Source organism: Callospermophilus lateralis, chromosome 7 (assembly GCF_048772815.1).
Source record: "Callospermophilus lateralis isolate mCalLat2 chromosome 7, mCalLat2.hap1, whole genome shotgun sequence".
NCBI classification, from domain to species: domain Eukaryota; kingdom Metazoa; phylum Chordata; class Mammalia; order Rodentia; family Sciuridae; genus Callospermophilus; species Callospermophilus lateralis.
This window is the reverse complement of record NC_135311.1, coordinates 110837455-110860364: the sequence shown is the minus strand read 5'-3', so window position 1 is coordinate 110860364 and position 22910 is coordinate 110837455. Positions and strand designations below refer to the sequence as shown.

General features: G+C 44.5%; 1 protein-coding gene across 2 annotated transcripts in view; it reads left to right on the top strand.

The window, feature by feature from the left end:
- Nucleotides 1-4028: 4028 nt before the first annotated feature.
- Rnf220 (ring finger protein 220) overlaps nucleotides 4029-22910 on the top strand; it is a 212544-nt gene continuing 193662 nt past the window's right edge. For both annotated transcript variants that reach the window (XM_076860571.1, XM_076860570.1), the window contains exon 1: nucleotides 4029-4765. In XM_076860571.1, the coding sequence (XP_076716686.1) occupies nucleotides 4141-4765 (625 nt within the window). In that variant the 5' untranslated portion in view covers nucleotides 4029-4140. The remainder of the gene's footprint in view (nucleotides 4766-22910) is intronic.

The following is a 22910-nucleotide window of genomic DNA, read 5'->3' as shown; positions in this document are numbered from 1 at the left end:
TCCCCAAAGTTAAAGCAAATTGTTTCCATGCGGAGGTTGTTGGGCTGTAAAGTATTCTTTGTACAAAGGCAACCAAGAGCTGGAGAGAGAAGTCAGGCCAACGAGTGGTGGGTGGGCTCGGCTGAACGACGGCCCCAAGTTTATGTAGGCTTCGCCTTCATCTCATCTTTCCCCGTTTTCCCCCAAAGAGATGGTTTTTCCGGGTCATGACTCTTCCCGGCTGAATGGTGCACCCGCTATCTCAGCGGGTATCCCCGCGGCTCCGCACAATCCGACCGGTCCGGTAGTCTCGGATTCGAAACCCTTAGCCAAGCAGGGCCTGGGTCCTGATCCAGATGTGGGGCTGATACCCAGCCTTCTCTGAACCTTAGGCGTCGGCCATAGCCTGAGAACCGTATTAGCCTTATGCTCCCAGAGTTTTCGCATGTGGTGGTAAAATTTCTGTTAGGGCGGTGTTTCCAAATACCTCCTGGTCATTTGGTGTGCGGGGTTGCGGGGAGGGGGGGTTCTCTTTAAGCGAAGTCTGTTAACTTTAAAAAAAAAAATCTTTCCTGCGTTCTTCACAACCCCCAACTACTCTGGCCTCACTTTCCATTGTTCTTTGCTTTTTAAGTTGCCTGTTAATTTTTTAAAAGTTTATTTATGCAAAGGAAAAAATATCGTTTAATTTGTTCTATATTTTAAGTCCTGGCTTTTGGAAACGGTTCAGAGACCACAAAAATGTCACCTGTTGTTATAAGCAGAGGAGTGTTGTGTGTGCATTTTAATTGCCAGCAGAGTCGTAGTTTGGTGGGCGCCCTGAGCTCGGCTCCAGGAGAGAGCCCTTTGCAGCTTGCTTTGTGGCAGTCATTTGCAAGTGGGTTTGGCTCCCAACAGCAGCAGCAGCAGCAGCAGCAACAACAGCAGCAGCAGTAGTAGCAGCAACAGCAACAGCAGCAACACGGCTTCTTCCTACGCCAATCCTGGGCGAGGGTCAGGAAGCCCAGACCCTGGACAAGGGTGGGAGATAGCCCACTCTCTGGGACTTTCTGGCTTTCGGTTTTTCTGTGTGAAAGGGGTTAGTTCGCGCCGGAGAGCGCGGAGCGCTGCGCATCAGCCCAGTCTCAGACATTTTCACGTTCCAAATGCCGGCTTCTTCGTTTCATTTGTCTTGGTTCTGGCATGTTTAACCACGCAATTAGTAATCTCACTAATTATTCAGTTAGCTGGCGTCTTGTAATCACTTTAAACCAGGGTCGGGTGTGTGATTTAAGAAACAAACTCCCACACACACAGAACTGAACCAAAACCCATCACGTCAAGGATTTGAGATTTTTAAAACTCAATATTTGTTGGTCCCTCTGTCCAACCTCACTGCCTGCCAGACAATTTATTTAGCTTCGTGGATTGATCCCTCCTCCTTGTTTAGTTAATTCAACAAAGACTTTTTGCAATCTGTTTGGAGTTTGTCTGATGCCGTGGAAAAGTAGCTGATGATTTATTTGGTTGCTTTTCGATTTCTGTCTTCAGCCCTTCTTTCTCCTCCTTTCAGCGGGGATGTCAGCTGTTATTACTTCCTATTGATCCCTTTGCAAAGTGAGAAGTGAACTAAAATTAATGTCAATTCCACTGCTCGGATCAATAGCTGGAGTTATTTTAATCTGGATTTGCACGAAGTGCTAAATTAAAAAAAATCAGCATAGAGGCAGAAAAGTAACAGTTACTTACTTTCCCTCTGCCCGGTTCTTTACAGTCACCCAAATGCTCCATCAAGCTGATTATCTTACAATCCATATTTTTTTAATTAAGAGGGTCAGTTAGTTTTCTTATTTTGGGTTCTGTGTTTAAACCCATGACATTTTGACATTGGGAGTGTATTAACTATAGATTTTCATAATGACTGTGGTCTGCTGAAGCCTCATCTATACAAGTTGTTAATGTGAGGAGGGGGGAGAAAGAAAAGAGAAAAGAAAAAACACCCCTCCTCCCCCTCAGAGACCAACGCCTACACAGTGGAGTAAAAGAGATGTGGTCTGGAAAAATATTGTTGATTTATTTTCAGTATAATGAAGTTTTCAAATGAATAAGCAGGTTTGAGTGATTCACTGTGTTCTATTGGAGTGTCCGGTGCTGTCACCAGATTATTAATTTATGAAACTCATTTAATATAATGAGGTGATCCAGGAAGCAAAAATACAAAGTGAATCCTGGGGGTAGTTATTTTGGGGAAGAAACATTTTTGCCAGACCCCCAGTGTATTAAGTTTGTCCTTTTCTCCAGCCAGCCTCACATACTATGGTTTGTGGACAGACTTGTAGTTATTTATTTCGGTTGTGAAGAGCTGCTTAGAACCCTTAGAACAGCCCTAGATCCACTTTTAGAGCATCCATGTTGTATGACCATTAATCTGACTTGAAAACAGCCAAGAACCGGATTCCCAGACTTGTCAGGCTAACTGGCTGTCCTTGGCAGATCATTCCCTGCACTGCTATAACTTGACAGGAAAGTTATTTAAAATTTGGAAGAGAGAAAAATCCGTTAATGTGAGATACATAATCTGGTAATTTAGCAATGATGTCTATAAGGAAAGATGCCAAATGAGGAAGCAGTCTGATGGTGTCCACTCATCTTCCCAATTAATAACAGTCATTGACACGTCTGCTACAGGATGGGAGAAGGAAATACTCTCTTTGCACTGCATTAAGCGGAGTGGATTCATCTGCAGTTTAACTGAGGATTCTCTACTTGAGGGAATACCAAAGAGACTCCATTATGGAAGTGGTTTTTTAAAGGGTGGGGGTCAGTTTTATTTCTGTCTCTCAATTTAAAGATTATTCTTTGTAGCAGGTGGTGTTTTGGGGTTACACTTTGAGTTTCCTTCAGTTTCTACTTAGTGTATATATTTTTGAAGCTAATAAATCTATCTTCTCCTGGCTTTTGATATATAACCCTTTCCCCCAACCCCCACTCAATATAAATTCTGAAACCCAATCAGTGGCTATGAAAACTACAACCTAAATTTACAAGGTAAACCAAAAGAAGTCTGTCTGAACTCCAGTTTGTTTTAGGGGGCCTTTATTGGACATCAACTCTGACCAGGCCAATAAGCAGAGCAAAATAAGTCAGAAATTTTGTTAACATTTTACTCTAAATGTTAATGGCAAATCCAAGACAGTTTACAAATCTACTTAGGAGTGAGTGCATTAGTAACTAAAAAAATTACCAATCCGTTCTTTGCTGCCCCTGGAAGACAAACGCTTGTGGAGAGCATATGCCAAAGGCACCCATTATGTTTTTTAAATATTGTTAGAGACGCCAGGCATTTTATTGATGAAGGTTTTGTTCCTTCTCAGAAAAGAGAAATAGGAAGGCTGTGTGATTTGATAGGGGTGTGCATCAAAAATGATGTTGCTACTTCTTTCTAGAAACAGTCTTAGATGATACACAAAGATATATGTTTATGTACATGCCAATGGATATGATCAAGCCACATGTACAGTTTGTACCCACTAATCTGTACAGATGTTCCTGGTCTAGGTGTGCTTGATATAAGGGTTTTTCAGTATCTGGGCGTTGTTAGGGAAGATAAAGAGAGGATGGAGATGTGAGAAATCATAAGCAGAACCTAGCCTCTGAACATCAGGCCTGCCATGACTAGGGTATGTGGTGGAAGCCCTTTAAAATATAGACACCCCCCCCCCCCCACAATCTACTGGGTGACTTGGCCTTCCAAAGCTCATTTGCTCAGGGAATATTGTATTTGGAGGTTTTATGATTTTTTTTCTTTCCTGGGCTCAGGCGCATTTCACCCGGAACGTGTAGGGACCAAAGTCAGCTACGCGTACATCACAGTAAGTTGTCTATTGATTTTCCTGAATGAAAATGGTCTGCTGCTGCTGCCCACTGGCTCCTAAAGCCTGTGGTGTCTCTTGCCCGAGCATCTGTAAGCCAGAAGGATGGTGTTTCGATCACTTGGGGTTTCCCTTTTTTTCCCTCCCCCTGACTTTCCTCCTCCCTCTTTTTTTCTCTTTGCTGTTTCTGCAGGTCTTAGAAGGGCATGATTCCTCAGTAATATTCCCTGCCCTGATCCAAGGTGCCGCTTGGCCTCCCTCCCAGGGAAGACTGCTTCTTGTGTGACACCAGCCATTGAAAGAGACTCCGATGGACTTACACCGGGCAGCCTTCAAGATGGAGAACTCATCCTACCTTCCCAACCCTCTGGCATCCCCAGCATTGATGGTCCTGGCGTCCACGGCTGAGGCCAGCCGGGATGCTTCCATTCCTTGTCAGCAGCCACGACCCTTTGGTGTACCTGTCTCAGTAGACAAGGATGTGCATATTCCGTTCACCAATGGTTCCTACACCTTTGCCTCTATGTACCATCGGCAAGGTGGAGTGCCAGGCACTTTTGCCAATCGTGATTTCCCCCCTTCCTTACTACATCTGCACCCCCAGTTTGCTCCCCCAAATCTAGATTGCACCCCAATCAGTATGCTGAATCATAGTGGTGTGGGGGCTTTCCGTCCCTTTGCTTCCACTGAGGACCGGGAGAGCTATCAGTCAGCCTTTACACCGGCCAAGCGACTTAAGAACTGCCATGACACAGAGTCTCCCCACCTGCGCTTCTCAGATGCAGATGGCAAGGAATATGACTTTGGGACACAGCTGCCATCTAGTTCCCCCGGTTCACTTAAGGTTGATGACACTGGGAAGAAGATTTTTGCGGTCTCTGGCCTCATTTCTGATCGGGAAGCCTCATCTAGCCCAGAGGATCGGAATGACAGATGTAAGTACTTTGGTTGGAGCCCTCCCTCGCCCCCAGTTAGCCCTGCCTCCCAGTAGTGTTCAACAGGTCGGCGGCATTGTGCATGCTCCTAGTGACGGGAAGGGTCAACTACTTCCCTTGCGATAGCTATGGAGTGCTAACATTTATTTGTCTCTCACCAATGAGCACTGATAGTTCTTATAGAAAGTGTTTTTATGAAAGTAGCCAGAGGCAGATTGGCCTCAGCACTGCTTTATCTCCTGGATCTGGCTTACTTCTTCTGGGGATTGTGGAATGAAGAGGGTGCCATATATACACTGGAGTGAAGGTCATTTCATTAGAAAGTGTAGGTTCCCAGGGAATTTGGGAGGCCTGAAAAACTTGTCCATCCTTCCTCTTTTTGCTGGTCTCATTATGTCTCTCTGATCGCAGTATTATTTTTTAGCTTTTCCATTGTATCTCAGCCAGCAGACTCCACGTGATTTTATTTTCACAACTCTCAGCCCTTGTCCACATCAGGCTATTTTTCAGAGAAGGACAAAGGTGTCGTCAATCACCATAAAGCATTTCAAACAGCTGTGTTTTCCTTGCGCTCGCAAGGCTGGAAAGCCGACCTCTCTTGGGATTTGACAGGTTTGCTGGACGCTTATCCTGGAGCTCACTTTTAGGACTAGACATGGTTGACCTGTGTGACTGCTCCATAGTTGATGTTCACAGCTATTATTAATTTCTGCTTAGAAAATGGCTTTTCTCATGTTCTCCAAGAACCTTGTTGGGCTCTGGCTACACTTATATTGTTGAAACTACAGCTTTATTTGGAACTTGTAGACTAGAGTGCTGAACCTTGCAATCTTCTGCTCTGATATAATCAGAAAATAATTGTGTTTTGAAGCTTTTGGGCTGTGGGTAGACAGAGCAGTTTTCTTCAAGCCTGGTGAGAATTTATGAACTGAGGGTGTTTTCCCACCCAACCCTTTGTTCTGAGATTTGCTTCATTTTATTTTCTTAAGAAAACTACATCTGAGGTTTGCTTTCCCCTCTTCTCTATTTTTTTGTACTCCTGTCCTCTCTATAACCACCAACACGAATACCATTTTTTTCTCTTCTCTTTATGATGCCGAGGAGAGTAATAGAGACATTGCAGCTCTCTCCCCTGTCGGCACTGCTTCCTCAGGCTGTCTCCTTGAATTAGGCACTGTGTTAACTTTCCTGCGCTAAAAGGCATCTGCCTAAACCCAGCGTACCTTTTCAATAAAAGTCATCATAAAATCAACCTGCCTTGTAAATCCATCGCTCTTTGGTTTTGAAATATGTTGCTAGTGTGTCTTTTATGTCAGCGTCTGTAAGCTGGAGACCTCCCCACTTAAGGGAGAAGGCTGCTACATGACAGCACAACTGCTAGTATGGTTCTCACACTTGGGCTTTCGAGCCTTTCTGTTGACTTTCTGTCGACTCCTGTGTATTTTGATCCTGCTTCTGAAAATACCTGCTGGACAGGTGTTGGTATTATGTTGATCTGTTTTTGTTTTTGTTTTATTTTCTTTTACTTTTTATTTGTTAATGGGATGTGTAAGTGATCAAAGCTGGCTGTAACCTGACCTCTGGCTAAAAGTGCCCTGGGTTAGGGTTCTGACCCTTTTTTCCTCCAAGTCCAAGTTGAAAATGAAATCTTCTCAAAATGAATATGCTACAAAGTAACATCTAGAGATCATGATTCCTTTCTTCTCACCTAACAGATCCAGCTTGTCTCCATTTGCTGTCTTTTTAGCCCAAACCCGTGTCAGACTCTCAGAGCAGGCGGAAGCTTGTTAGTCAAGTCAGAACTCATAGCTATGGATATCCATTCCCCTCCGAGTGTCAAAGCCATAACTCTTCTGTTTGCCTGGTTTGCATTGTGTGGTGGTGCCATTCCCCCATGGAGATGGATCCCTCACACAGGAATACGCCTGGGTGGAGAAAAATTAAATGAATCTGTCTCCTAAAGTGAAATGGAATTCTGACCTTGAAATTAATGAGATTCTGATCGGAAGGGTGGGGAAACTTCTTTATTTCAAATTGTCATGTTATATAAATTGGAGTTTCTTCCCTTTTTATTTGTTTAAAATATGCTTCCCTTATGGAGTACTTTGTGTTCTCCTTTTCTTGGGTGCAGACATTATACCTATGGGAGTATCTATGAGTGCAGGCTGTTTGTACACACCCACATTATTAGCTAGAGTTGCATTTGTGACTAATCTTTAACCAGACACAAAGGTGCCAAGTGAAGAGGAGACTGTCACCCTGTGCTAGTCCTGGATTCGTCCTCCTTCTTCATTTCTTTGCCTTAGATTGGATAGCAGCCTTTGAAGGGTTGGACTAGGCAACATCTGTGCTTTTGATTTTTGAGTTTTTGGAAGGCAAGAGAAACATTTCCTGCAAGGAAGGGTTGAAGAAGCACTATGACAAAGTCAGTAGCAACCTTCTTGGCTCTTGTCATATGCCAAAGTGTGTTGGAATATTTATGGTCTGTTTTATGTAAATACATATTTAAGGGCCGTTAGAAGGCCTGATTATTCCCACTAGATGCCTTTCAGGTCCTCCCTACAGAACCGTTTTGAAATAAGTAATATTTCTCAGATAATCGAGTGACAGTATACAAGACTGGTTCCAAAGGGAGAAAGGAGCTTCAGGGGCAGATGGGACAGTGATGGGGGATGGGGGGGGGGAAGAGAGGAGAAACCGTGGAGGATACAGTGCTTTTCCCAGGATTGCCAAAGGAATCATGTATAATTTAGGTTTTTTATTATTAAAATCTAGAATTAATTTCTGATGATTGATTTATTTTTCAGTTCTTTTTATATAAATAAAATGTTTTCATAAAATGTAAGAAATGTTTTAATTAAAAAACAACAGTAAAACTCTAAGTAAGTGTTTAGTTTTAGAGCTTTGTTGGGAATGGGGGGGGATGTGAAAATGGGGGTGTGTACGTCCTTCCTCAGAGTACAAGTTTTATGACTTGAGTTTTAGGTCACTGCAAAACCAGTTTTATAATGGAAACACTGACAGCTTTTACTGTTGCAGCCACCCCCTGCTCACACACTACATCCATATGCAGATATGTCCACATGTGAATGAACGCCTTTTAAGAGGGTCCTGCAGGCATGGTGTAATACACAAGCACTGATTCCTTAATTCTGGGTACTGATAGGCAGAATTTCTTTTGTGATCAAACATGCATTTTTTGAAGATGGAAATATAGCTATTTGGATAAAATATCCTCTCTCCAGTAGATGATTCCAGTTTGCTTGCCTTTCCATCTACCTGGCATCACAGGTGATCCTGAGGTAGGTGTTGGGCTCTAAGGAACAGGAAGCCTTTGCTCTACAGGACTGACTTATTTGCCCTGGAAAAGGGGAGAAGTGTTTTGTGAAGAGCCCTTCATGGAGAATACATAATTCCCCAGGAAGAGGACTGAGGTAACTCCAGTTTATTGTCACTCCCTGAACCAGTCCCCAAGGTTTCTTGTCCAGGGAAAGGATGCTGAAATTTATGGACCAATTACAGATAGTCCTTATTGTGTCTTACATATGACACGTCTACAGATAGGTTTCCCAGGGCCTTTAAAATAAACATTCCTCATTAAGGAAACTTTACAACAAAAGAGAAGGTAAGTACTGTCTGCTGCCTTGTGCTGTAATCCATACACTTATTACCCCCTCAACACTCTGGCTTTGTCATGTGCATCTCCTGATGGTTCTCTTTAGATCTCCCCTGTGCCCAGACTCCTGCTAGGTGACACAAGTCTTTGGCCAGCCCGCTATCCATTCAGCCCAAATTGGAGTTGGCTAGTATGTGTGCTCACCTCAGGACTGAGAAGGCCCAGAACTGTCCCCATGGAGCAGGGACTGGCCTGCCTTCTGGCTCACCCCAGAGAGGGGCACTGGGCACTGACCATGAGTGGCTTTACTTGGCCCTCTTCCTTGGCCCTTCCTTTGGTCAGGCAGATTCACAGGTAGGCAGGAAAGCTGATGGCTCCAAACAATTCCTGGATATTTTGCTTTGCTCTCATCTTTGATATATTTGAAAAACTATTCTCAGGTCCCAAAAGCCCTGAGTAGGAGATGGTATCTTGTACTCTGAGATGTATCTTTATAAAGGCATGTTATCATTGAAGACCCTATGTCCTGAGAATACACTGAGCTCTCAGGCCAAGGACAGCCTGAAATGAGGAGGGCTGGCTGACATCATGGGGATGATGTTAGTGGACTACCTTCCAAGGGCTCTGGGGCTGGGTGGGCAGAGATGTTAGTCTGGGGTGTGGAGAATGTTTGGAGGCAGTTCCAAGGTCACCAGACGCCACCTCTGGATTGCAGCTGAAGCAGATGAACAGTGTGAAAGGGTCAGCAAATCATCAGAGGAGAGGGGTCAGATGGTTCCCTCTGTCCTGACTGCCCAGACCTAGCCCAGCTCAGCTGCTCCCCTCCTCTCCTCCCTTTCTCCCCGGGGGCAAGAACTCCTGTGATGTGTGTGGTTTCTGGTTGTTCACTCCCAACACAGTCATGGAGACTCCTTTTCATGCTGCTGGGTTTAATTGTCTTGTTGGGATAAAGAAATGTTTGCACAGCTAAAGTGGGGCCGGGCTGGACGGGAGCGGTCCCTGATGGCTGCAGAGCCATCTGGCCTGGCTTGGCTCAGCTCGGCGCGCCGCTCGCCGGGCGCCTGGGCTCGCTCTCGCTCTCGCTCCCGCTCTCTTCCCCTGCCCTCGCTCCACAGCGCGCCGCTGTTCGGCGGCTGCCTCCTCGCACGGCCGGAATGCCTAATCACCATGGTGAGAAAACGGACACCCGCGGCCGTCCTCCCTCCTCGCCTCGCGCCCTCCCTCCCATCAATTGTCATGCAGAAGTGATCCGGGCTGCCGTTTCCTCGCGGCCGCCAGCCAGCCCCTCGCCGCTCCCGGCAGAAGGGTGGCTGGTAATTGATCGTTGGGGGGAGGGGGCGCGGAGAGGCGTGAGGACCGGCCGGGGGAGGCAAGGCCACACTGTGGGCGCCTCGCTCACTTGCAAAGGACCCCCCAGCCGCCACCACCGAGGCGGCTCGCAAGTGGTTTCAGAAATGTTGGTGACCTCGCCGTCGCTCTGCCGTACTTGAAGGCTGCGCGAGAACTCCGCGCGCTGCCCCGAGGGTCCCCGGAGAGTCCGCGCCGCCGCCCTCCTGCGGCGCGGAGATCGAGGGCCAGCCGTGCCCCCCGCCCTGTCCTCCTTCCATGTCCCCACGCCCCCAAGTCGCACACTAAGAACCCAGCCCCGGGTCGGTTTCCTGTACGTCGTCCGAGCAGAGGAGTGGGGGACTGGGGCGAGGCGTCGGGGAGGGAGTGGGACTGGAGGGGGGGCACGCCCAATGCAGACGTCCTGGGTGATGGGGGACCCTGCGGGAGGTGCAGGTGGTGGGTGCTTGGGGAGGGTGAAGCGGGCACGGCGCGGGCGCGGGGAGACCGCGGGGCGGGGGCCTAGAGAGACGAGGGCTGGGGAGGGGGGCGAGCGAGAGGAGGGAGGGGGCGCCAGGGCACGCGGACCCGGAGGCTGGACGTGCGTACACGCGCATCTGGACCTGGCTTTTCCTCTGTACTCGGGGACTTTGAGGTTTTCTCCTTTCTGTTCAAAATGTTTTTCCCGTCTAGCTTTTCAAATCTGTAAAACGTTCCGGGGAACGTTTCCCAAGTCCAGGGCTGGGCGAGTCGGCACGATTGCTGGTATTCGGGCGAGGCGAGCCGCGGTCGCCTCTGAGGGTCGGAGGCTCGCAGCCAGCACAGCGGGGCTCGTTAAAGTCCCGGGCAATTTCTGGAACTCTTCCCACGGGAAGTTTTCCGGGGCTGCCTTCCGGTCAGCGGCCCCAGGTTGATTATTTGGTGGCCCTTTTTTGTTTGAAAACAAAAAAACACACATTGTATCCCAATAACAAAAGTTGTTCTCCTCCCCCCACCCCCTTTCCTCATTAGGCAGGGAAGAGGAAACTGAAAAATAGAATTATATTTTTATATTGGTTTTTCTTATTTTTAACCCTTATTAACTACCGCCATCTGGTTAATAGATATTAGCACACGTTGAAATGTATTCTTTGCAAATACTCGGGTTTTGGAGTGACAATACGTTTAATGGTGTTATATTTTCATGATGATTTTTCTTGTTTTTAACTCATTTGCCACCTCCATCTGGTTAATGAATACCCGAGCACATGTTGGAACGTACTCTTTATAAATACTTGAGATTTGGAGTGATGGTACATTTCATTGTAAAATCCACATGACTTTAACACCCAAATAATAATTTTTGGACTTGAACATTCTCTTCTAACACTTTATAACTGCATTTCTCAGCGCCATTTTATCCCTCTTAAAGAAAGATGAACTGCAGACTAAAGAATAATTTATTGCTATATGACAGCTACAATGCCTTGAAATTTTTAAAAAGTATCATTTCAGTTGTGGCATTTGTGGTTGAACAGAATCTGTTTTTATCCTCAAAGTGTGTACTACAGGGTGAGGATTTGTAAATCTGTCTCTCTTTGGGTCACAGAGGAGAATTTTCTGCAAAAGAACTTTCTTATGCTTTTTTTCCAAGAAAAGGTCCTGAATTGGGACTACGTTTTTAGACCTAGAGAAATGACAGACTGTGGTATGAACCAGGAAACCTGGTGGTGGATGCCAGCCAAGCAAACAGAAGTAATTCATCCTTTCCCAGCATTACCCAGTGGATCAGACTTTTCTATTATCTAAATCACAGTTTAGTTTTAGTGTTAAAATTTTTTTTTGCATTAGTGACAATCATATTAAATGGTTTAATAAGTTTTAGTTGGAGTATTGAATACATTGATGGTGTGGCTATAATATAGTTTTTATTGTAAGTTTTCACCAATTTGCCACTCTTTGGAGTGGACTTACAGAACAGAATCTGTAAGTCTCTGCTATCCCAAAGGTGTGGAGATTTGAGGAACAAAAGGAAGAATTGATTTAGCCTTGAGTTTTGATAATGACAAAGGTATGTTTTTTTTTTTTTTTTCAAAATATATGTGAAGTCCCCTTTCTCAAATATAGACTTTTATTGTTAAAATACTAAAAAATCTTTCATAACTGAAAAAGTAATATAAAATTTGCTTTTGTTTCCCTTACCTTCTAGAAATCTGAGACTGGAGTCTATCCCCTTTCCAAAAGGTTTCTTGCATCCCCTATCATGGAGTCCATAAATACAAATCTGCTTTTGGTGTATATTAAAAAAAAAAAAAAAAAAGTTTCTGCCTATATCCTGGTTGAAGCTGGAAACAGTCAAGTGATATGGGGGCTTGTAGACACATATAACCATCTGGCAATTCAGATATTTGACCGTCAAATTTCTCTGTGGAATGTGTTCTGATTGCAGATGACCTAGAGGAAATGAAAGTTGTGTTTTTAAGGGGAGATGTGGTGCTGCGCCCAGTGCATTCTCTTTAGCAGATCCAGGGCTTTAGGAAAGTCTGGAGCTACAAGGGTGAAGAAGGAACCTTTCAGTTGGGTCTCATGAGAAATCAAGCCCAGTAAGCCTGAGTGTGACTCACCAGATGAGGGTTGTCTTTTTCCACTGAAATTCATCTGCAGGCTGAAACTTATGGCTTTGCATCCATCTTAGAGAAGCAGAAACAGTCCAAAAGCCACAGGGAGGGGACAAGGGCCAGCTCTGGAAAGGCCTTCGCTTTATTTTCAGCTTATGATTCCCATTTAGGTGCCAGTTAATCCTATATTGCTCTCATTTGACCTTTCTTTTTGAGGGTTGTTTTAAACTAAGTCAGTGGCCTAGCATAATAAATACCTGTTAAGAGAATAAAAACTGTGTTTGTTCCTTTGAGCCTCAACTTGAAGATGTTAAGGCAATATAACATAGTAGTTATGAGTATAGTCTTTGTAGTTTAATCTTGACCTTTTATCTTACTTTCTCTGTGAAACCAGGCTGTTTACTTATTGTCTCCAGGCCTCAGTATTCTCATCTGTAAAATGGGAATTATATAACCTTAAAGGGCTGTTCACAAAGGGCTGAATGAGGTTAAACACACAGATAATGTTTAGAATGGTTCCTCACACACATCAAGTAATCAATATATAATGACTATTATTATTTCCAGGACAATCTGATGGCCTAATCTTCCTTGTTAGAAGTACCAACATAGTCAAATGCAGGGCCATTAACAACTAGCATGGATGTAGGATCCTTTCACATACACTCATGCCTTATGGCAATGTGGAAAGAGGGAGGGAAAGAGGCTGGAAAGCCCTTTTCGTGATGGCCAGCTGCTTCGCCTCCCTTCATTATCATCCTTCCACCAGGATTAGCCCTGGTGTCCCTCTGACCTCCTTCTCCCTTAGTTTTATTTAGAAAAAGTTAATATTATAGTTAGGGACTCAGAGTCTCTGAGTCTGAAAGGGACTTGACTGAGTTAGATATCTAGGCAGTGCCCCAGGTCAGAGAATCCCAAGCTCATGATATTTTCTTTTTTGAAATTTTGTCTTATCAGATATGGTTTGAAATAAATGGGTTATTAGAATTTGTGAGTGTAGAGATTTGGCTATCTATAGTCAGATTTGCTATAATGGTATTTGACTGGTATTAGAATTCGAAGTCTCAGAGTTTCTAAAATGTCCTTAGATTTTAAGTTATACAAACACTTTTACCCTCTTGCCTATGTAAGACAAATCTGTGAACCTTCCCCCATCTGTGTGTGTCACAGTCCCACAGCATGATGGATTGTCTCTGCTTGGGGGAGGCTTAGGACCAGGCTTGAAGGGGCCTTGCAGGTCAGGAGAGAAATACAGCAGCAGGGCTGTGATGGTTGGGGGGGGGGGGTCCTGGGGAAGGATTAGCTGGGGGAAAGGGAGGGCAGGGTTGGGCGGGGACAGGCCTCTCACATAGTGTCTGTGTGCATTCTCCTAGGAGTAAAAGAGGGCTGTCCATTACCCTGAGCGCACAAATAAACTCAGTGTTTTTCTCTTTGTAGAAAGAAAGCCCCATGGGGTTTGGAATACCAGAGAATGACTCTGCATGTCAGTGGGAGAGCTGGGGAGTGGAGGATGGGAGTGGGAAAGACCTACCCTCTGCCTGAGGATCTTGGTTTTAGTTTGTATTTCAGTAGAGTGGCTCATGTTTAGAAAGTCTTATGTTCACATAGGTATGTAGCAAAAATGGGCATTGGAAGCCAGTCAACTGCTACCTTCATCTCTATCAGCTCCTTAATGCCCTTTAGGGAAAGGGCTTCAGCTCAGCTCACTGCTGCAGACAGAATGTCCCTACAGATTGTGGAGCAGGCAATTCTGCTCTCTCCCTGTTCCCAGTCCCTTCCCACAGATAGGCACAGAGATGTATGGGAAATGCTAAATGTTCTTAATTTGTGGTGTTTAAAGAAGGGGCCATAGCTGGGAGTGGTAGTGTCTACCTGTAATGCCCACCACTTGGGAGGCTGAGGCAGGAGGATAACAAATTTAAGGCCACTGGGCAACTTAGCAAGACTTTGTTTCAAAACAAAAGATAAAAGAGCTGGGGATATAACTCAGTGGTAGAGCACTTGCCTGGAATGTGTGAGGCCCTGGATTCAATCCCCAGAACAGTGGGGCGGGGCAAAATTCTGGGATTTAGACTCAATGTCAAAATCATAATTAAGAAGAAATCTATATGGCTCAAGCGGTAGCGCGCTCGCCTGGCATGCGTGCGGCCCGGGTTCAATCCTCAGCACCACATACAAACAGAGATGTTGTGTCTGCCGAAAACTAAAAAAAAAAAAAAAAAAAAAAAAAAAAGAATATATATATATATAAATTCTTGCTCTCTCTCTAAAAAATAATTAATTAAATAAATCTTCTAAAAAACTTTAAAAAAAAAAAAAGAAGAAGAAATTCTAGAAGAGGAAAGATGGGAGTCAGGAGTCTAAGGTAGCTAGAGAGGTAAGGGCAGTGGCACATGCTAGGGGAAGGAACCAGCAGGACTGCAGTTAGGGCCTAGGCTTCAGCTTCCTTCCTGAGCAGTAAAATTAAAAAAAAAAAAATCCTTAGAACAACAAAAGTCTGGACTCATGGGCTTCCTTCCTGACAAGCCAACCTGGTGGGGCTTCATTCAGACTGAGCAGCAGTCAAGGCTGATTTACGGGTGCAAGAGCCCAGACATGTGAGCTTAACCCTTTCCTAGCCACAAGGATGTTTCATTGCAAATATTGCCTCCTCCTTCCAGCTCCCCATCATGGTGTGGGTGGGTTAATACAGTCATTTCCTCTTGACTGAAAAAGAGTGCCCACTGTTGAAGTGCCTACTACCCTCATCATGAAAAAGCTGAGTTTATGAGAAGGTGAGTGACTTGAATACCTTCAAGTCTAGTACAGAGTTGGTATTGGGACTCTTGGCCAGTATAGCTCACAGGTCCTTGGTGACATTATGTTGTCTTTGGAGCATTACATCCATCTTTGATAATGGAAAGTGTTTCCTGGAGTCTGTATTGGGGTGATCCTGTAAGCCCCAGTTGTATCTCTGGAACATATTGGTATTGCAGAAAGAATGGTACTGTTTCATCTCAGCTGTTTATTTGTGGCAGTGGATAAAACCATGGTGAAGTACATGAGGCATGATTCAGCTGCCATCACTGGTAGAGGCTCTGATGTGCTCATTAATCCAGTTAGTCATTCAGCTGCCCTTACTGGGTACCGACATTGTTCCAGGCACCATGCTTAGTGTTGTGGATGGAACAATGAGCAAGATAGATTATAGCCTCTGCCTTACTGGAGGTGAAAGTTTGGTTAGCAACAGCAGAATGTGGTAAAAAGTGCTATCTTGGGGAAAGTGGCAAATGCCACAGGATTAGAAATAGAAGTATTCGATCTTACCTAAGAGGGGTTGTTTTCTGGAGCAAGCAACCTTTAAGCTGTTATCTGAAAATCAAGAAGGAATTGTTTATTCAAAGGAGCTAGGCTTGGCAGTTTGCCTTTTTTGGATAAAGTATTACATCCAAAAGTGGAAGAAAGGACTCCAGAACTGCCAAGGATTGCTTGTGATAAAGTGAGAATAGAAATCTCTCTGCTGGGATCTGAAACCTAACCTTGGATCTCTAAGGCACATCATTCTATAGCCAGATATTCTTGAGAATGTCCATTTGGTGCTTGTATGGTTCTGAGGCCCAGTATCATTAGAGGGTCCCGCTTTTAAAGTAATGTTCTAAGGATAAGTCACTATAAAGTACTTTCTTTTTTTTTTGGTACAGGAAGTGGAACCCAGGGGCAATTAACCATGAGCCACCTCCCCAGCCTGTTTTATATTTTATTTTGAGACCGGGTCTCGCTAAGTTGCTTAGGGCCTCGCTAAGTTGCTGAGTCTGATATGGAACTTGAGATCCTCCTGCCTCAGCCTTCTGAGCTGCTAGCATTACAGATATGCACCATTGTGCCCTGCTTATAAAATACTCTCTTATGACATGTGATATCTTAACCACCAGAAGACCCATTTGCTGAATGAAGGAAGGCACCCCCTTGCTGATGTTTAGTGAGGTAGGTAAAATGTCTTCGTCTTTTTACTGAAGTTCATGGTCAGCTCTATTCTTTGCCCTGTACAGAGACGTGATAGGTCTCAGGACTTAGAGTGCTCACTTGGCCATTAAACTAAGCTACATAGCACAGGGGATTCCTGGCAGGGTTTCTTGGCAAAGTTTCCTATAGGAGGTGCATTGCTCAGGCTTGACTTTCATGAATAGTGCCAAAAGGGAAAAAAAAAGTGGCAAAGCAAACGGTTGTTCCAGTCTGGCACACATCGGCATACTAAAAACAGTTCCCTCCAGCGGGGCATCTGCACACTGCCATCCTTGTTGTGGTTTCCCTTCCCAGGTCTCTTATCTTCATCATCTCTCTCCATCCACGAGCATTTCCTGAGCTCCTGTGTGCAGAGCCTTGTGCTCAGTGCTGCTTGCAGGGGAATCAGAGAAACAGGAGATCATACTTCCTCTTCTTGAGGACTTCATGGTTAAGGTGAGTAGTTAGGATGTATACACGAGAAAGGAATGATAATGTGAAATCACAGATGGTAAGGGCTTAAGGATTTCAAGAGAGGGAGTCAGCTCCAAGGCTGGGTTCCTCACATGTTATCTAAGGACTGTCTGCTTCAGATCACCTGTGGTGGGTGGGGGTTGGGGGGGAGAATGCTGTGGATAACCCAGAGTCCCAGGGCCCACACTAGACTATCCGGGCAGAATCCCTGGGAACACTGAATTTTGGAAGCAACTTCCCCACACGAGTCTTATGTTCCTTAAGATGTATGAAACACTCATCCAGGGTGAAAGGATTGGAGGAAAGTTTTTGCAGAGGAGTTTGGCCTTGAAGGAAGGGGAGTTAGGACTGGGTGAGTAGAGGTGACAGGATGGCATTCCATTGAGGAAACATAGGCTCTGGGCACAAATAGTACTTTTCTTTCCCAGCCTCCTGCTGCAGGGAGCATCTGTCCAGCTGCCTCAAGTCCTCCCTCTCTGCCTCGGCTCCTCCTTGGGCTCTTTCTCTTTGCCTCCCTTATTGCAGATCAGCTGACTGTGTATGCTTAGACGTCGCCTTCTTGCAGCAATATTGTCATTATGTGGCAGCCCAGTGGAGGGGCTGGAGGTGCTTAGCCAGATGTGAGAAGGCCAGAGCATGCCTGGTGCTCCTTGGGCTCTGGCCAGCAGCTGGTCTTCTCATGTGTTTGTGCTGCCTGAAGGGACTGTGGAGGGGTGGTGGTGGTGGTGGTTTTGTTTCTGTTTTCTTGTCTCCGCTAGCCTCCTCTTAGCTTCCCCAGCCCTTAAGCATTCAGATGCTCATTTGTAAATAAATACAGGTTGAAGGGGTAGGGGCATCTCAGAGGCAGATTTAGTCCCCACCACTTGCAGACTGGTTTTCTGCTTCAAGTTTTAAGTTTTCTTGGAGCAGCTGCCAGTGGGTGGAAGGTTAAACAGACTGGGTTAAACAGACTGGGCTTGGTCTGAGGCTCAGGTGCTTTCAGATTCTTGTGCATGAGGGATGCCCTCATCAACTTTGCTTCTAGAGCTGAAGGTGCTTGTTTTTTCCCCAGGATAATTCTACCTTTTTAAAACATTCATTACGTTATAATTGTAAATATTTGCTTTACTGTCCTTCTCCCACGGGCCCATGTCTATGCCCTTGTATGACTCCATACAATGTGTCTCCTCATGTAATGCCTGGCTTGATCAATATGGGTATGAGAATAAATGAACCCAAGATTACAGTTTCCTCTGCCGAGTTCTGCTGAGACTGCCAGCTGGCTTTCCACACTTTGACATAGACTGAAGGACCACACAGGATCCAGCACAGGGCTGGGCACCTCTAGCACAATGACATGTGGAAATTGATGACTGCAAATAAAGGAACAGTTCAGTGATGGGACAAGAGCACAGAATCCGAAGCTCTGGCTGCTCAGTGACTAGCTATGTGACCCTGGGTCAACCACTTCATTTCTCTGAGCCCTAGTTCCTCACTTATGAAATGGTGGTGGTGGTGGTGAATAATCCCTACCCTACCTTATAGACTCGCTGCATCAGAAATGATAACACAGGTCTACTCTGTAACCTAAAATCGTGCCATACGGGTTGGGCTAAGAAGAGAGTCTATTCACGGGCACTGGCTGCAGCATTATTTTCCTCAGTAGTTTGGGACCAGAGTTGCTCAACTTTTGATGATTTTTTTGAAGGTAGGCTGGCAGGCCACTTTCTGTACAGATTTGTGACAACTGAGATACCATTTTGTCAGATCACCCACTGAAAGGAATTTATCCTTTACCTTTCTTCTCAACAAAGTGGACTGCCTTCATATATTTTTTTTACTTCCAAGGCTCTCTTCCTATTTTTTGGAGGGAAATGTTTTGGCTTAGAGACATAATTCCCTGGCCTGAGAAATGATGGACAGAATCAAGGCAAAGAGAGCTTTCTGCCCTAGAGAAGCTTCCCAGGCTGCAGGAATAACCAAGCTGGTGTGATAAGATGGAGAAGGCTGCGTCAGATTTGGAAGGATTTGGAAGGGCTGGCTGCTTAGGCAAGATCTTTCAAAGTCAGAGCTGGGCTAGGAAGACTGGAAAGCGCCAGCATTTGAAAAAGGCTTTACTTGTGCGGTAAACTTCATTGTGTGATTATTTAATAGACCATTAACAAGCAGATTCATTAACAAGATCTTAATTAACAAGTTCCAGGGTTATTCCTCCAACTTCCCAGGGGAACTGTTCTCCTCCTATTTAGTCCTAGAGACTTCCTATCCTCCTTAAACTAACCAAACCAGATGCATTTAAATTTAGTCTTTTTATTGCAAGTGAAATGACTGCAGGCGAAGACAGGAACATAGGACTCTCCTAACAATAATAGCTAACCACCCCCACCTTTTTGTGTGTGTGTGTGCTGGCCATTGAACCTAGGGCCTTGCATATGCTGGGCAACTGCCGTACCACTGAGATACTTCCCTAGCCCATTAGCTAACCTCTTTTGAGGGCTTTTATATGTCAGGCACTGTATGGAGTACTTTACAGGTAGTAATCATTTAATCCTCAAATATCTCTAGGAGATAGGTGTTGTTTACCCCTATTTACAGATGAGGAAACTGAAGCATAGAACAGTTAAGCAATATACCCCTTGTCACACAATGAAAAAATAGTAGAGATGAGATTCAAACCAAGGCAGTCTGGTTCCAGAGTCAATGGGAAGGGAAAAAAACCCAGGAGATGGAGACCTGTGGGTCAGATTCATGATATTAAGCATAAGAGGGCTGGGGATATAGTATAGAGTGCCGGCCTAACAGCATGAGTCCCAGGTTCAATCCCCAGTAACTCACCCCACCACAAACACAAAGAAAAATATTTGAAGCTGTGCACTGTGTGCCAGATGCAGCTTGCTCTGAACTCTTCATGAATGCATGACAAACTGTGTCCACACTTGGAGAAATTGTAGGAGTCTTTTGTGGGGAAATATTCCTTAAATACAATCTGTTTTGATCCATTCAAAAATCTTCGTCACCTTGCTACACCGTGAACTTCTTGAGGTAGAGACTGTGTCTTGTTTATCTCTCTTCCCAGTCCCTAATGCATTGCCTGAGACTTACTAGTTGTTATCTAAAAAGAAAAGTTTTCAAATGAATCCCCTGACAGGGATGGAGGAAAATAATGTGGAATCTGCTAACTCCTCATGCTTAGTGCTCCTGCCTGCCTCTGGGATACTTAAAACACTGCTCAGATGTAGTTTAGGAAGAGCCACCTCTGAGATGGGACAGACACACCTATTTTTTTTCTGTGCCTCTGTTTCCTTAGGGTAAAGAGCAACAAATATTGGTTATGGTTACCATCTCTAGAGCTACAAGGATTAAGGGGGTTAATATAAAATACAAATAAAATCCTAGGAATAGTGCCTGGTGCAAAGAAAGCCTTCATTAAATGTTAGCTCTAACTAATATTACAGGGGCTTGATCTGGGTTTGAAGTCTCTTTTAAATTTTTAATTAATTAATTTTTATTTCTTGGTTTCAGGGATTAAACTCAGGGATGCTTTACCACTGAGCTACATCCTCAGTCCTTTTTAAATTTTATTTTTTTAATTCTGAGACAATTTTTTGTTTGTTTGTTTTGCTGAGTTGCTGAGAGTCTTAGTAAATTGCTGAGGCTGATCTTGAACTTGCAATTCTCCTGCCTCAGCTGCCCCAATTGCTGGAATTACAGTCAGGGTTTTTGTTGTTTTGTTTTGCTTAGTTAGATTTGAAGTCTCTTGAACAGTCCCTCCTCACCATTCACCTCCACTCTTGATCACATACAGGGACAGTGACTCTGGCACTTATGGGTTTATTGTGACAGTCTTTTGATAGCCATAAAAAAATGCCAATTTGATATTAAGGAGCTGGTACCTGTAATGTTGTCTTTCCTTCCTGACTCCAGTTACATGGGGCCTGGAGCAAGGATGACTTTAGAACTCACCTCATGACCCTCTTTTTGAGCTTCTCTAAAAGGCTGAAAGTGGCAATAACTAGAATTCTACATTAAACTCCTACCTGGGAAGGACAGTAAGCCACAGGGACTTTTTCTCCGGCAAAAGGACTTGATTAGTCTTGTTCTTTACCTCTGCCTGCCAGCTACTCAGATAGCAAGGCTGTGGCCATTTACTCTTTTCCAACTATCTGGGGGAAAGGACAAGGAAGTGACAGAATGCCTAAAGTCATTGGGAAATTTGAGCCAAGAAGGGATCTGTTACAGGTTGCTTTATTGTCTTCATTTTCAAATTACTATATTTACATAAAGCTCAGGACTTTTTTTTCCTGTTTTTCTTTTCTTTTTATTTTTTTAATATTTATTTTTTAGTTGTAGTTGGACACAATATCTTTATTTTATTTATTTTTATGTGGTGCTGAGGATTGAACTCAGGGCCTCACACGTGCTAGGCAAGCGCTCTACTGCTGAGCCACAACCCCAGCCCTTCCCTTTATCTTAAGGGGAAAAAAAAAAATTGTGTTTTTGCCTATCCAGATCTCACCTCATTTTTACATTCTAGAAATACCCTTCTCCTAAATCTCATCCTGAAGACTTACAAGAGCATCCATTTTGGGCTGGGGATGTGGCTCAAGCCGTAGCGCGCTCGCCTGGCATGCGTGCGGCCCAGGTTCGATCCTCAGCACCACATACAAAGATGTTGTGTCCGCCGAAAACTAAAAAATAAATATTAAAAATTCTCACTCTCTCTCCCTCTCTCACTCTCTCTCTCTCTCTTTTTTTTTTTTTTTTTTTTAAAGAGCATCCATTTTCATGGCTGGTGTCTTGCTACCCTCCAGCATCCAGCCCCACCCGCTCATCTTTAGCTCATGATAGATGCTCATAAACCCTCAAATGGGCCTCCCTCTTCCCCAAGTCACACCCTTGTGTTCTTCCTAAGTAGCTTGGCCATAATATCACTTTCTTTAGCAGCATTCTAACTTCTAAGAGGCTTAATAGACAAGGAGATTGTGGGGTCTTTGACTCTCCCTGAGCCTTAGCCCTAAGTGGTTTATTCTATTAAGCTGCTGCTTGGTGGTGGATAGAGCTTTGCTGAATAAGAAGTTGGGGTCGGGGGAGGTTGCAGTAAGAGTAATAAAAACTTTCACTCTCCCTTGTGCCTACCCCTCCCTCCAGCCCATTCTTGCCCGATGATGCTGTTTTTAGAGCTTGGGAATGAAGGGAGTGGCGATGGAACTAAGAACTTTCCTTACAGGATTTAGGAAGTTGGCCTTTTTTCCAATGCTGCCTTTTGCCGCCTCACCTCTACCCTTCCTGCCCATTTGTTCCTACTCCTCAATCTGCCACTTCTGGGTTTTCCTTCCACTCCCACTTTTGCCTCCACTCCAACTCTGTGGATCTGTCTAGAAGTGATGAATAAAAATTATGAACTATTGATTCAAAGGAACTTGCTATCCTGTCTAGGTGTGAAATGTAGGAAAAAATAACAAGATTCAAGTTTAACAAAGGACACAATGCAGAATTTTCCAAAGCATTTTTTTTCCCTCAGAGTTACACCAAGATGAATGTATTCCTTCTGATATTTTGACCCAGATTAAGGATTTTCAGGTCTCCCTATTAATATTCTCTCTTGGTTCAGGGGAACAGCAGGTTGAGTGCTGGGAAACCGTGTCTGGTTTTTATTTAATCATGCTGAGCTGCAGAGAAACTAGAAGGGAAATTTGTGAGACAGGAAAAATGAGGTTGTTGGAAAAGTGAGGCAAGAGAATCAAGAATGTAAGTGTAGGGGGGAAAAAATAAGAAGCCAGTCTTCACTGGGAAGGCAGGAAGAAGGCCAGAAGTAGGGAGGGAACTAAAAAGAAGGAAAGAAAACTTGAAGCTGGAGGTGGGAAGAACATAGAAAGTTTGAAGCATTCTAAGGAATTACGTAGGTTGGGGCAGTAGCTCCATGGTAGAGTGCTTGCCTTGCAGGCCGAAGGCTCTGGATTCAATCTCCAGTATTGAAACAAACAAACCACACACACACACACACACACACACACACACACACACTAAAAAAGGGATTATGAATAATTTGTTTGATAGCACACCCTGATTGATGAAGGTATTTGGAGGACAATTTAACAGTGTCTATCCACGGAAAAATTAAAATGCAAATGTCCTTTGACAGGATTCAACTGTAGGAGTTTATCCTACATAT